Genomic DNA, 15,763 nt, shown 5'->3' on the forward strand with positions numbered 1-15,763 from the left:
GCCCGTCCGATAGTAATCATGGCTTCACACCGCAGCTGCTGTGGACTGGATGTGCTCCAGCAATCAAGAAATGAAAGGGTCTGTAGCCCTCTGCTGGCACCACACTACAGTAGTGGTTTTCACGTCCGGGGCCAGCATCTGTTCCGTGCGGATGTTTGAGGAGAGCAAATAAAAGGGGTGGCGAAAGCCCTGACAGGAGCGGAAGGTTTTTACACGGACAAGTGTTTGCAAATACCCCGCGTCAAGGTGACGAGGGATATGTTGTCCTCTAATGAGCTGAGTCACATGCAGTAGGGCGTGCAGTTAGGTTAACCTTTGCTCGGTTAGGAACGTACTTGTAGCATGGTTTCAGATATGGATGTATATCGTGCCTGCAAACTATGCTGCACAGCACGATATCAGGTTTGGTTCCATTTTAAAAGCAGGAGCTACTGGGCAGGGGCGGGGGGGAGCTACAGCCACCCCCCACCCAGTGCCCGGAGAGCCTTTGACTGAAAAGGTGGCAAATTTCAGAAGTTAGCGTTGAATATGTTCAGCTTATGCTGAAATTGGCAGTGGGTTTGGGGGTGAGCATAGAATAGCTGCTTTGTGCTATTTCAACTGGCTAGTGTGTTAGACCAACACCTGTCTGGGATAATCTAGGTATGCCTAATCCCCAGCAATGGGGGGATGGGTAAAATGACCTCTCAAGGTCCTTTTTAGCCCTACATTTCTATGACTTTATGTGCAGTACTGATCTCAAAAGGTTTCAATGTCTGTAGAACAGTGGTGGGCAAGCTACGGCCCGCAGGTCGCACCCTGCCCATCAGGGTAATCCGCTGGCGAGCTGCCAGACAGTTTGTTTACATTTGCATGGTCGCCCACAGCTCCCAGTGATTGCGGTTCGCCGTTCCTGGCCAATCGGAGCTGCGGAAAGTGGCGTGGGCCACAAGGACGTGCTGGCCGCCACTTTCCACAGCTCCCATTGGCCGGAAACGGTGAACTGTGGCCACTGGGAGCTGCGGGAGGCTGTGCAAATGTAAACAAATTGGCAGCCCACCAGCGGATTCTCCTGATGGCCCGCTGGTTGCCCACCGCTGCTGTAGAGGAGGGAGAAAAAGTACTAAATGTGATGAAGAATGGTAAAGCAACTGGTGAAGATAAGTGCTGATATGTTCAATGAAGCCGGAGATATTGGAATCAAGTGGCTTCACAGGTTACTACGTGTTTGCTGAGATCAACCTAGGTTATCTGATGAGTGGAGAACAAGATTGACTGTGCCTCTTCGGAGGGGTAAAGGTGACCCAAATACCTATCGGGGCATCACCCTGTTAAGACAGCCTCTTAAAGTCCTTGAGAGAGTTTTGAAGGTCAGGTTGAGGTGCAAGGTGGAGGAAAACACAGGAGAGGAGCAGCATGGCTTTGGGAAGGGAAGGAGTACTATAGACATAGTATTTGCATTGAGATGTAAGTTTGACAATGTGATCAAAAGAGGGCATAACTGCTAAGTAGCATTTATTGAGCTTGGGAAAGCATCCAACAATCAAGAGGAAGTACTTTTTCACACTCTGCACAACTAATCTGTGGAACTCCTTGCCACGAGATGTTGTGAGGGCCAAAAATATAACTGGGTTCAAAAAAGAACTAGATAAGTTCATCAAGGATAGGTCCATCAATGGCTATTAGTCAAAATGGTCAGGAACACAACCCCATGCTCAGAGTGACCCTAAACCTCTGATTACCAGAAGCTTGGAGGTGAAGATGGGGTGGATCACTCCATAGTTGCTCTGTTCTGTACACTCCCCCTGAAGCTCTGATATGGGCCACTGTTGGAGACAGGATATTGGGCAAGGTGGACCATGGTGTGACCTGATATGGCGTCTCTTATGACTCGGTTCTTCGGGGGTTGGTGTTTGGAGTATTGAGATGGGTGGGCAAGGGCGGCTCCAGGCCCCAGCACATGCTTGGGGCGGCATGCCACGGGGGGGCACTCTCCCGGTCGCCGGGAGAGCGGTAGGCAAGCAGTCTTCGGCGGCATGCCTGCGGAGGGTCCGCTGGTCCCACTTCAGTGGAACCGCGGGACCAGCGGACCCTCTGCAGGCACGCCTGTGGGAGGTCCACCGGAGCCGCGGGACCGGCGACCGGCAGAGCGCCCCCAGCGGCATGACGCTGTGCTTGGGGCAGTGAAATGTCTAGAGCCACCCCTGTGGGTGAGAGGGGTACTTCAAGAAGTGGAGATGATAGAGGAACTGTACTGAGGGTGAAAAGCTAAGTGGGTAACAAAAATGGAATTTCAGAGATTTTTGAGGTGACAGGGAGATTGAGTCAAAGTAGTGTCCACTTCTCTTCATCCTAATTATGGAGCTAATTAGTCAGAGAACCAAGCCTGTGGAGACACAGAGAAAACTAATGTACGCTGATCTGACTCATTTGGCTGACAGCAAAGAGGAAGTGGTAAATATGGTATCAGAATGGGTTGAAGCCCCACCACCCAAATCTGTGGCTGAAGACCACAGTTGAAAGTAAACACATAGAAAATGGAAGTTGTGCAAATAGGGAAAGTGGAAGAAGATCTGTTGATTTAAGTTTATGAAGAGAAGCTTAATCAGAAGAAAGAAGTTGTATGCTTGGGAAATACACATAGTGCTACTGGAGAGATAAAGATACGGGGAACTGAACAGAAGAACTCAGTGTGTGTGGGCAGCAGTGAAAAAGATGGCAGGAGTATTTGGGACCGGCAATTAAGTAACAAACTGGAAGGAAAAGTATGTGCTGCTTGTGATTGTCCCTGCCTGCTCTATGGTTTGGAAACTGTGGGTCTTATGAAGATGGAAGCAAGGAAGAGACAGGTAGTGGAAAGTAATATGCTGAAGAGAACAGTGAGCAAGCGGAGGGTAGAGAGTGTTCATGGAAGAAATTAGGGAGAAAGTATATTTGGGACTTTCAGTGAGATTGGCTGGAGAGCATACATTTGATGGGGGCTGGATGTCTGATAGGAATGTGAGGCAAACAACTAGCAAAGAAAGCATGGGAGGAATGGGACAGTCTGAAAGGACCTGGAAGAACAAGGATATGATGGAAAGACTGTCAAGAGAAGTTTGAAAATGAAAAGATTGTAACTCCAAGACCGATGAACCCATGCCATGGACTGGATCGAGTGGTGAAGAATCATGGGTGCCTCCGACCACGTGTAAATGGAAAAAGCAAGCAAAGTGCAGTATTGACCTCTGCTGGATAGGATTGGAACTACTCAGATTTGTGTCATAAGCCCTGTAATGTACAAGTGAATGGGTGATTCTTTTTTAGCTCAAGTGGTAGAAGTGCCATTTGTGGAGAGCAATATCAACTGTTGGGGGGAAGAATCAAACCTGGGAACCTCTGGAGCTAAATGCAGGAGCCTCAGCCACATGGCAATTAGCTAAGGCTGTAGCAAATATATTAATTTCTAAGTGGTCTTGGTGCCACTAGAAGGGACAGAACACCACACCCAAGAGGTGTGTGGGTTACACGAGAATCACAGTTCTATCCCTGAGCTTGATGCAGACTTCCAGGTGGTCCCAATGTGCCAGCTGTGAAGTTGTAGGTAACCACAAATTGGTTAAATTATTTAAAACCAAAGATGAGCCAGGAGAGTTACAACAGAACTACAGAATTTCATCCCCTGCTTGGTACATTTCCTGCCTTCATTTTAAGATTGCTTCAGATCTGCAGCCTTATCTAGCTTTCCCCCTCCCCGGGGTCTGTAATTCATCCACAAACCTCTCAGTTCCAAAAACACAGCAAAGACATAACACAACAACAGGAGAAAAACAACACAGAATCCAACCAAGACTTACTCTGTGTCTGCTAGATTGGCCCTCACACTGGCCCACACTGTGACAATTACAGCAGGGAGTCCTGAAAACAAGAAAGTACTCATCAGTAAATACAATGTATAGCAAACTCAGTCCACTGCAAGCCAACTGCAGAGAGCTAGAGCTGGCGGGAGGGAAACTATTTAGAGGAGTTCCCCATGGTTCAAGTATAGTTTGGAGCCTAAGAGCTCAATCCTGGTTTCACCACCAACGTCAGAGAACCACAGGTCTGGAATCAGACATAGACCCATATTCCATGTCTTGGTTCTATCTAGAACACCAAATATGGATACCTCGGAGTTCCGGGGAAATTTGGATCCAGAGACAGAAATGACTCAGGACTATTATCATTTATATTACAGTAGCAATGATCTTACTAGAGGTCTTAACTGAGTTGTGATTCCATTGTGTTGGGCACTGTACATACCTATATGAAGAGACTGTCCCTGCCCCAGAGAACTCACAAACTAACTTGGCAAGAAGGAGAAACGGGAGGAGATGAGCGACTTTGCCAAGGATCATACAGAAGGACAGAGATTGGACCAGAACTCTGGATTTTCAACCCACTGGACCACACTACCTCTCTGGATAGAAAGCATCCTAACCTTTACACACCCATCACACACATATCCAAGATGGCTGCTGGCAATCCCCTCAGACAGTGACAACCTCTCTACCTTCCACTGCTTCTGAGGCGCTGGAGACCTTCTCAAAAGTTTGGGAAGCCAGTAAGTTTCCAAGTAGGGCAGATCAGTTTGTATATTCATTTTTGTTATAACCCTGTGGCACCAGAGTCAGACGGGAATGCAGCTTGGAGTTGGGGAGAGCACTTGTGCTGCCCTTTTGGGTTACAGACCATCTGGAGGCACTAGGCTCTGTGTGGCTATCTAGTTCACATAGCCCTCTCACTGCTGCCTGTTGAACTGGATTCAGCAGAAATCCTATGGGAGAGACCATCTTTGTGATAGTTCCAGGCTGATCTCCAACCCCAGCAGATAAGTAGAGCTAGCTGAAAAATTTCCACTGGAACAGTTTCAAGTTGGAATATGCTGATTTGACAAAAAATAAAATGTATTGCAGGAACATACTGAAGTGATCAAAACTTATTTCCACATTAGTGTTTTGACTTTTATATTCCTATTATACACAATCAAAATGATAAAGTCAAAACAAAATATTTTTGGAATATTTCATTTTGCAAAAGTGCTGAGATTTTTACTTTTTGTCCTGATTCAGGACAAAATCTCAAAATCTCAGCATTTCCTATGGGACAGAAATTCCCAATTTTGACCAGTTCTAGAGATAAGTATTAACTATGGAAATTAGGAGGCTAGGAGATTTTGCTGGACAAGTCATTCAGATTGCCAGGGTTCCTTCCTCTAATTTGATGCATCTTGACATTTTACCCATTGCAATTTGATCAAAGAAAGAGATTTTTCTCAACTAGGATGGGAGAAGAAGCTTCTTCCATCTGCCTCATGAATTAATGAAAGCTAAGACAACCCTGGGAAAATATGTTTAAAGCATAATGGTCAAATTCACCTCTGGTCTAACCATGCTTATTTCAGTGGATTTACACCTGGCATTACTTTGTCCCTGAAAGAGCTAAGACAATACTGAATAGCGGAATATATTATTTTTTGAGTCCAGTTCTAATTTCTTTATGCACCCAAATCCCCCATGGACTTCCCTGAAAACCCAGGATTGGGCCTATAAGAGTCTTCACAAATGGTAGTAAAAGAGCCTCTTTCACAGGAGATCAGGGTCGGAAGGGACCTCAGGGGGCCATCTAGTCCAACCCCCCTGCTCAAAGCAGGATCAGGTCCCAGATCCCTAAGTGGCCACCTCAAGAATTGAACTTACAACCCTATGTTTTGTAAGGCAATGCTCAAACCACTGAGCTATCTCTCCCTGCAAAAACACTGAGGCTGGTTATTAATAATTATAAACTCTGTGTAGTGTCTATCCTCTGTGGGATTCAATTCAGGAAAGTCCTTATGTATGTGTGTAACTTTAAGTCCATTTCAGCTCCATTGAAGTCCACAGGATGTTAAACATGTGCTTAAGTAAGTGCTAAGTACTTTCCTGAATGGGGTGTGGGGCAGAGATGACTCACTATGACCTTGTCTACATTTGCCTATGCTCGCGGCAGCATGTAGGGTCCATGTAGCTACAAGCCCCAGGGAAAGGCAGGCGGTGCCACATGTACTAGGGTGTGTAGCTACAGGCAGTGGCGAAAGGTTCCGGCAGCGGTACACTACAGTGTTAGACCTAGCAATGCAGACATGGGAGGCAGTGCTTGGGCGTGTGGAGAGATGTGTAGGGTACAGGGGGTTCAGTCACGTAGGGCACCCTACTCTACTCAGCTGTTCATCACTGTCCATACTACTGTTTACACCAGTGCTAGATGGGTGTGTAGTGTTTGTATGCTACACACTGCCCTATATGTATGTACAGAGCCTTATACAATGGGGCCCCGATCTTGGTCGGCGCCTCCAAATGCTACTGTGATACAATCATACATAATAAAACACTAGGCCGCATTCCACTCTGGTGGAACTCCTCTGGCTACAATGGCACTGCAAGAGGGATGCATTTGGACCAAGCTGAATAGACCATGCTCTACAGTTACATACGGTGGTTAACATTAAAAAAAAAGAAATATTTAACTTATAGCCCTAATAATTTGTGACCCTATTGCATTCTACGTATAGGAAAGTTGGAGACTTTTTATAAGGTCAACTAAATACTTCCCTTTCAGGGTAAACCACTATCTATGGAAGATTTGGGCAGGGAAACCTCAATTTTACGAACCATGGGCCATATCCTCAACTATTGTAAAGTGGTGTCACTCCATTGCGGTCATTGGAGCTATGACTATTTACGCTGCTGGAAGTCTGGCCCCATTTTGAGTGTGTCTACCTGGCAGCTGGGAGCGAGTCTCCGAGACTAGGAAGACAGCCTCATGTTACCACACTAACAATAGCCATGTGGATGTTCTGGCAGAAATTCGGGTGCTCACCTGACCTCCTTGGCTTGAGAGACTGAGAATATCTCGCAACCCAAACCAGAATGTTCTCCCATTAGCTCTTGTGGCTCTGTCACCCAAGTGAAGTTGTAGGTGAGAATCTGCTGCCCAAGCTGCAACACCGACACTGCTATTTTTAGCACATCAGCCTGAGCACTGCTAGAGTGGGTTTGTCTACCTGGACTGAGAAGCTCTCACCTGCAGTCAGGGGCAGCTCTGGGCACCAGTGCACCAAGCATGTGCCTGGGGCAGCAAGCCGAGGGGGGCGGCCTGCTGGTCGCCATGAGGGCGGCAGTTAGGCTGCCTTTGGCGGCATGCCTGCGGGAGGTCCGCCAATCCCGCGGTTTCAGTGGCAATTTGGCGGTGGGTACGCTGAAGGCGCGGGACCGGGATGCCGCCAAATCCGCGTTACCAGCGGACCTCCTGCAGGTGCACCGCCCAATAGGTGTTACCAGCGGACTTCCCACAGGCATGCTGCCGAATCCGCATTACCAGCGGACCTCCCGCAGGCGCGCTACCGAAGCCTGCCTCACTGCCATGCTTGGAGTGATGAAATACATAGACCCGCCCCTGCCTGCAGTATAGACACACCTTGTAAAACTCGATTCAAAACCCATTGAAGTCAATGGGTTCCACAAATGTTAATGGGGTTTGGATCAGGCACACAGAGTTTTATAAATATGAATAAACAATATTAATACCTAGCTCTTCTATAGCTCTGTTCAGCAGTGGATCTCAAAACACTTTACAAATGAGGTAAATACCATTATCCCCATATTACAGATGGGGAAACCTGAGGCATGGAACAGGGAAATGACTTGACCCAGGTTATTCCACAGGCTAATGGCAGAGCCAAGAATAGAGCCAAAGTCTCCCGAATCCTATCTCAATGCTTTATCCCCGAGGCCACACTAAATAAATACAGACACAGGCTCTGTGGGCCAAATTCTACTTTCAGCTGTCCCAGTGTAAGCTTGGAGTAACTCCACTGTCTTCAGTGAAGTTACTCTGGCTTTACGCTACAGCTAGTTGGCATTTTTCAAACACAATATTTTTAAACAATAGAATTTTAAATTACTTGTCCTTTTCTCCTCTTCTTCCCCATTCTTTGTCAATGGCAAAATCGAAAAAAGGAGAAGGGAGAGGAGAGAAAAAAGTGGGGAAAAAAAAAAAGAAAATTGTGGGATTGGGGGGAAAGGAAAATGAAAAATTTAAAAAGCAAATAAGTTTGAAAACAAATATTTTCAAAACAAAAAAAAATTGATACAAAATGGGACACAGTTTGAAAGGAGTCCCCTTTTAATGTGTAAAATGAAAATTACTTTGACAACATTTTGCATAATCTCCTCCCCTCCCCTTTTTTTGACCATCTCGATTTTACATCGGTGTAACAAAGACAGAATTTGGACTTGCAGGTTCTTCCCAAAGGCCATGGCTATTTGTTCAAATAATTTAAAAGAAAAAAAGAAACCTATGTTATAAATCGTAAGAACCTCAATCCTTTAACTCCACTTTCTGCTGGGTCTCAGTTGGCCTCTCCCACCAGCAGTTATTATGGTCATTACGTGGACGCCCCATCTGAGATCCCTGGGGACTGATTTTAAGTGGTGCCAAGCTCCCACAACTTCCAGGAACATCGGTGGGAGTAGTGGGCACTCAGCCTACTCTAAAAACCAGGCACAATGTCAGGACCCAGAATTAGAAGACACACTCAAAAACTTGGCCGTATGTGTCAGCTAGCAGGTGGCGCTGGCAGTGAAAGCCACAGAGGATGAACTGTTCTTGCAGCTGGCGAACCAGCCAAGAAGGGCAAGCCTCACAAAAACAATTTGGTTTCCCACATGCACATGTCCAGCCACATCCCAGCCCTGCATGTGTAGCCAGCATTCCACAGGTAGAGTCCCACAGGGTGGTGATGCTGTCATTGACATCTACAGTATCCACATTGTATGCGCTGTGCATGCCCAATCAATACACACAGTGTGTACAATGCAGGTTCTATAAAGTCAGGTCTCTCCCCTTGAGCTGGAAAAAGTGCAAACATCTGAGGCTAGGCAAAATCCTCCCCACTCAGCCCCATTCCAACAAAGAGATGCCCCTGGATGAACAAAATGTCTCCACCCACCCCTGAGTCCTGCATGATGAAGGGCTAAGGATCCTGACTCTACCTGCAGTTCAGAAAGGGAGATGGCATTGGAGTGCTGGGATGAACTGTATCTGTTCACAGGCCTATAGAGGCATCTCTAGTCCATGTTACTATACAATCTTCTGAGTGATCTGTAACACCAAACCACACATGGTCAGTAAAGGGCATATTCTACATCCCTCACTGAGTCATGTTTGTGTAATGCCAACAGACCCTGGTTGTCAGCAGGCAGAACTGAACCTGTGACCTCAATGAATGAGCATCCACTGCTAGAGAGCAAACTTCTCTCTCTCTCCCTCTCTCCCCCCCACATGGGGCAGAACACCGCACCCAGGAGGTGTGTGGGTTACACTTGCTCATGCAAGGAGCCCATTAGGAGGAAGTGCTCCTCAGTGTGAGTAAGGGTTGCCCTAAAGATCGTGTGTCTCTACTAGGTGGAGTGTTAACCGTAGTGTTCTGGGCTATAATAGTAATCATTGCATTCAACGTATGGAGAAGAGCCTCTCTTCCCTGTCTCCGCTCCAGTAGCAGGACTAGTTATTCTTCATTTCCCTGCCTACAAGCAATTGAGTAACATCACTGGCACTGAAGAGATGCTCAAAGCTGCTCTAAGTTGGGCCAAACCTTTCTGCATTTTGCTTGCAATCACTTTGGGGGCAGGGATAGTCTCTCGCTGGGATTCTGATCCTGGTTGGTGGCTCTCTGTGTTCCTCTAACAGCAATAACTCTCAGTCTATTTTAGGTTTTCCTATTGAACTCACCCTCATTGTGTCTAAGTGCCGTGACGTCCAGGTACCTGGGACAATTAAAACGTTGTGAATAAAATCCAACTGAAATAGTCTGATTTTCTACAGTTATTGGTCATGCTCCTTGGACTTCCTTTATATAGCAGCTGCAGAGAACCCAAAGCTTGTTGGTGAATTTATTGACACTAGTAAAATTTTTTTTTTCCCCAGATGTCTGCAAGAAACAAGTTCCTTCTGTCACTTTTGTATCCTCTTTACTACAAGAAGGGACAGATCCTTCTACTGACCAGAGCTCAGCAAAATTTTTCAGCAGAAACGTTTTTTCAGTGAAAAATGGGGATTTGGGTTAACAAAACTTTTTGCGAATTCATGTTGAATTCATCAAATTGTTTCGGATGAAAAAAAATGACAAACTCCTCCACAAATCTATCCATTTAAATATTTTTTTTTATTTGACACCACTTTCTGTTTTGAAATTTCCTTCAGTTTAATTTTAAAACAGTAAAAAATAAATTAAAAAAGGAAGCTTAAAATCAAAAGAAAACATTTAATTTCAGGCTGAATGAAACACTCTGTGGAACCCCCAAAACCAATTTTTTTTTCATTTTTTTGGTTTGCTGAAAATTTTCCAAAAAAAAAATCTCATTTTCAGGTCAACCCCAAACAATTTTTTTTTTACTCGGTTTTTTGGAACTGCTAGTGACCTGAAAAACCAACTATTCCAAGTCCACTATTGACAACAACTTATGCCAGCTGAGGCCCTGGACTGTAAAATCTCCTTCGGATAAGTCTTGGATCTAACATCAGAGAGCAAATTGGTGTTTTGGTTCCTTCAGCATAAATTTATTTATGGTGAACGGTTTGGATTTTCCTAGAAATCTCCATGGTATTACAAATCCTCAGATGTTTGTTGTTATATAAGCAAAGGATCTCAGATCTTGGGGCAAACTTCTCCCTTATGTACCTATGTGAACATCGCAGTTATTTATCGCTGGTTCTACATTGGTCTTCACTGTGGTATGGGGCAGGATCCAGTGCCTGCTGTATTGAATTGGAGTCTTTCCACTGACATCAGAGAGCACTGGACGGGGGCCCCCTTCTGAATGTCCAAAAGTTATCAAAGCCATGTGTATGTGTATTTTTTTTATCATGCTAATCCAAATAAAGCAAAACCAAATGCAACTGGAGGAAATCATCCGTTCTCATTCCAGAGGAATTTAATTAAACAGCCACGAATGTTTGGAGTCAAATGGATAATTGGTGTTGTGACAGGTGTGCCCTTAGCATTGTGAGCTGCTCAATAAGTTGATTATACTTTGGCAGTGATCGGAAGTGTTAATGAAAGGATCTGATACCCGTTTGACTGGGTTTTTTTTTGGCTACTTTGGCATGATTGGCAATGTCGCTTTGTGCTAAACGTGTGGCATTATTTCTACTGAATCACCCCTATTGCTAGGATTTGCACTAGGAAATCATTTCTTAGGCCTGCTCTGTACCAAGCATTTCAGTTCAATAGTAAGTGGCAGCATAAATTCGGTGCAATTCTCTCAGAAGTAAAATAGACATAAGACTAAATTAGTAAGGTGCATCTGCTGCTCCAGTACTTTGAGGAGTTTTTAAATATGTGAGTCCAAAGAATTCTCAGTTGAATAGCAGTTGGAAGAGGAATTGTCCTATAGAGGATGTTTGGAAATGCCACTAGCCAATGCATCATTTCTTCAACTTCCACTAGAGGAAGCCAGGCTTTCATAGCCTTTGCAATGCTGACACCCCTGAGACCCCTAGATCTCGACACAAACCGCTACCGCCTGAGCTCAAAGGCCAAGCTCAGTAGCAAAGCTGTAGCAGTCTTACCAACTGCTATGTGGCTTAGCCACCACTAGAAGGGGACAGAGTTCCACACCACGTGGGAGTGACATACACGTTACACCTTGAATGTTGACTATCTGGCTAGTTGGGAGATCCAATGGTATAGAAACCATAGGTGGAAATGGCCAAGTACATACAGTGTCAAGGCAAGATTGTGGCCTGCAGTATATTCTCCAGGGCTTAGTCCAGTGCATTTTTGTAAAACAAGGTCTCTGCTGTTTCGCTGGAGAAACTCGAATAGATATCATCCTCGAGAAGCTTTCCCTGCTGGATGTTCCTTTGCTCATGTACTGCACCCCATTATGTCTCATTATACCCGTGAGTGCCATCTTAAACATTTCCTCTTCTCTCTCGATGTTTCCACCCACCAGACACTTGCAGGCAGTTATTGCACTGCTCTCAAACGATCTGCACCTCATTAGTCCCTGCCTGTCTCACCAAGCCAGCGGCAGTGCCAGAGGGGAACAAAAGCACATTCTCTTCTTAAACACTTGTGTGTAAACAGCCTTCCACTAATGGCTTGCCACCACCTTTCCCTTCCCTCCCTGCTCCAAGAAAAGATCCAGGCATAAAAAAAAAAAAAAAAGCTTCCCCACAAATTGCAGGTTTCCATTTGCGTGCTCGGACACTCGAGAAATCCGGTGGCAGGAGCGTCTGATGCCAGAGGAAGGAAATCAGAATGTCGGACTCCTCCATGAGCCAACATCCTGAGCCCTGGCTGCATGTTCCATTTATACAACCATTTCCCCAGATGCTGACAGTCTCAAGGGAATCTGGCCCAGCTGGTGTCACACCCATCCCAACTTATGCTGGCTGAGGATATGGCCTCTTTATCTCTAAGGGCAGAGAATTATTTAAGAGTGAAATCAGCCATAGCACTCCATTCCAGGAACACCCCTGGTCAGCTCTGCACGGGATCAATCTGTGATCGAAACATCCAACTAAATATTACCTGCAGGGACACGGTCCTGCCACATGCCTGGGATAGGATTTGGGGAACTCATGTAGGAGAAGTGCAACCTTTGTATACTGCCGATTGCAGTTTCGGGTGATTCCCTGTATATTACTACACAGCGGGGATTCAGGGGACGGGGCAAGTCAGAGGACGGATTGGTGGATCAGCTAGTATATGGATCCAGCTGCCCTCATGGAATGAGGCAGACTGGAGGACTGTCCATGGAGCATCTCCACTGCTCCTTTGTGTCCTGATGAGGACTCCAGTGCATGCTGGGGAGATAGTTTGTGACAAGGGCAGATAATAAGGCCTTCAAGGCTGATGTTTCTAGCAACACCTCCCAGCCCTTTAACTCCGTCTCCTTTTGCTCTTCGACCTGCACAAACACACACCCACAAACACACAGTCAGCTTAGAAAACCCCGAGAGCAGTGGCGACTCACCCCAGCCAAACAGCGTGAAGCCCCAAAGATACTTCTTCTCAGAGAAAAAGGCCATGAAGATGAGGCTGTGGAGATAGAGCCCTTCCACCAGGATCCAGTAGTAATTGGTCGCCAGGAAGTACAGGAAGAAGGTGACGATGACCTTACAGCCCATCTGGAATGAGGGCAGAGGGAGAAAGGGAGGTTAAAAAAGTGGTGTGAACCTGAAGCGGTGATAGTTATGGGCTAGTGAGAGCTTGAAAACAAGCTGGAGAAGAAAAAAGTTGCCATGAAAGTTGGAGAAGGTTCTCCAGAGGATGCTCTATAGGTGGTAGCTTGGGTTTGTGGCTAGGACCCTGGACTGGGACCGAGGGGTCTAGTCCCATCTCTACCACTCACTTTGCCTCCATTTTAGACTGTAAGCTCTTCAGTGCAGACACCAATGCTACCTGCTTGTACAGGACCTAGATCAAGTGACTGCAGTTGAGACCTCTAGGCACTATTCCAATACAAAGAATAATAAGGAGGAATATCTTATAGGGCTTGATCTTCAGATGGTGTTACTGCATTAACCTGAGCGGAGCTATGCTGATTTACACCAGCCGAGGATCTGGCCCATAAGGTTTATTGTGGGAAGGAAGTCAGCTCATGAAATCTGATATCAGATGAACTCTCTATGGAAGAGCCAAGGGGTATTTGACATGGTTGGGTAGTTAGTCCTATTGGGTTGTCCTGAGCAAGGTCTCATAGTAGGTTGGATCTGGCGTCAATGGAGCTACTACGGATTCATCCCAGTGTAACAGGAGATCTGACCTAGTGTTTAGCTCCTGACTGTTCAGGAGAACATGGGTGAGAAGAGAAACATGTGCCCCCACTTCGGGCTGCAATGCACTTGCTGGAGAAGAAAGGTCCTGAAATCTACCCTAGGGAATTTACCATTCACCTTTGCGCCTCACCAAGAGGACACAAAGCTCTGGGTTAGGGCTGCTCAGGATTTTCGAGTGTCAGCCCATTGCTTTTACAGACAATTCTTTCTTCTATGCCAGTGACTCATCAAAATGGAAACTAGGTCAGATTACAAAGGATGAATATAGGCAAACAACACAGGAATGCAGGGGCAAGATTAGAAAGGCAAAGGCACAAAATGAGCTCAAACTAGCTAGGAAAAGGGAAACAACGAAGACTTTTTATCAATACATTTAAAGCAAAGAGAAGACCCAAGGACAGGGTAGGCCCATTGCTCAGTGAGGAGGGAGACAGTAACAAGGAAACTTGGAAATGGCAGAGATGCTTAATGACTTTTTGTTTCGGTCTTCACGAGAAGTCTGAAGAATGTCTAACAAAATGAATACTATGGGAAGGGGTAGGTTAGAAGATAAAAAAGAGCAAGTTAAAAATCACTTAGAAAAGTTAGATGCTGCAGTTCACCAGGGCCTGATGAAATGCATCCTAGAACACTCAAGGAGTTAATAGAGGAGGTATCTGAGCCTCTAGCTATTATCTTGGAAATCATGGGAGACGGGAAGAGATACCAGAAAAACTGGAAAAGGGCAAATATAGTTCCCACTATAAAAGGAAATAAAACAACCCAGAAAACTACAGATCGGTTAGTTTAACTTCTGGCCTCAGGAAGATAATGGAGCAGGTAATAAAAGAAATCATTGCAAACACTTGAAGGGTAAAGTGATAGGGAATAGCCAGCATGGATTTGTAAGAACAATCGTGTAAAACCAATCTGATAGCTTTCTTGATCAGGATAACGAGCCTTGTGATGAGGAGAAGTGGTGGATGCTGGTATACCTAGACTTTAGTAAGGCATTGATACGGTCTCGCATGATATCTGTATATGAAAACTAGCAAATACAATTTAGATGGGCCTACTATAAGGTGGTGCATAAAGCTGGATAACCGTACTCAGAGAGTGGTTATTAATGGCTCCCAATCCTGCTGGAAAGGTATAACAAGTGGGTTCCACAGGGGTCTGTTTTAGGACCGGCTCTGTTCAATATCTTCATCAACGACTTAGATATTGGCATAGAAAAGTACGCTTATAAGTTTTTTGCGGAACAATACCAAACTGGGAGGGAGGCAACTGCTTTGGAGGACAGGGTCAAAAATTCAAAATGATCTGGACAGAATTGGAGAAATGGTCTGAGGTAAACCGATGAAGTTCATAAAGACAAATGCAAAGTGCTCCACTTAGGAAGGAACCATCAGTTTCACACATCATCGACTGGGAAGAGAACTGTCTAGGAAGGAGTATGGCAGAAAGAGATCTAGGTCATAGTGGACACAAGCTAAATATGATCAACCGTGAGATAACCGTGCAAAAAAAGCAAACATGATTCCTGGGATGCATTAACAGGTGTGTTGTAAAACAAGACACGAGAAGCATTCTTCCTCTACTCTGCGCTGGTTAGGCTCACTGGAGTATTGTGTCCAGTTCTGGGCACTGCATTTCAAGAAAGATGTGAGAAATTGAGAGGGTCCAGAGAAGAAGCAACAAGAAGATGAAAGGTCTGAGACATGACCTATGAAGAAGGCTGAAAGAATGGGTTTATTTAGTTTGGAAAAGGAAGAAGACTGAGAGGGGCATGATAGCAGTTTTTAGGTATCTAAAAGGGTGTCATCAGGAGGAGGGAGAAAACTTGTTTCACCCTTAGCCTCTAATGATAGAACAAGAGCAGTGGCTTAAACTGCAGCAAGAGAGGTTTAGGCTAGGACATTAGGAAAAGTTGCTAACTTGTCAGGTAGTTAAACACTGG

The 15,763-nt window shown here is 45.4% G+C and overlaps 1 protein-coding gene across 1 annotated transcript in view; it reads right to left on the bottom strand.

The window, feature by feature from the left end:
* PTH1R (parathyroid hormone 1 receptor) overlaps nucleotides 1-15,763 on the bottom strand; it is a 166,835-nt gene that overhangs the window by 12,883 nt on the left and 138,189 nt on the right. Inside the window, exons 7-8 of the mRNA XM_032782892.2 lie at nucleotides 13,020-13,173; nucleotides 3,816-3,876 (exon numbers count right to left, since the gene is read on the bottom strand). Coding sequence (XP_032638783.1) covers nucleotides 3,816-3,876; nucleotides 13,020-13,173 — 215 coding nt within the window. The remainder of the gene's footprint in view (nucleotides 1-3,815; nucleotides 3,877-13,019; nucleotides 13,174-15,763) is intronic.

Source organism: Chelonoidis abingdonii, chromosome 2, assembly GCF_003597395.2.
Source record: "Chelonoidis abingdonii isolate Lonesome George chromosome 2, CheloAbing_2.0, whole genome shotgun sequence".
Taxonomy (NCBI): domain Eukaryota; kingdom Metazoa; phylum Chordata; order Testudines; family Testudinidae; genus Chelonoidis; species Chelonoidis abingdonii.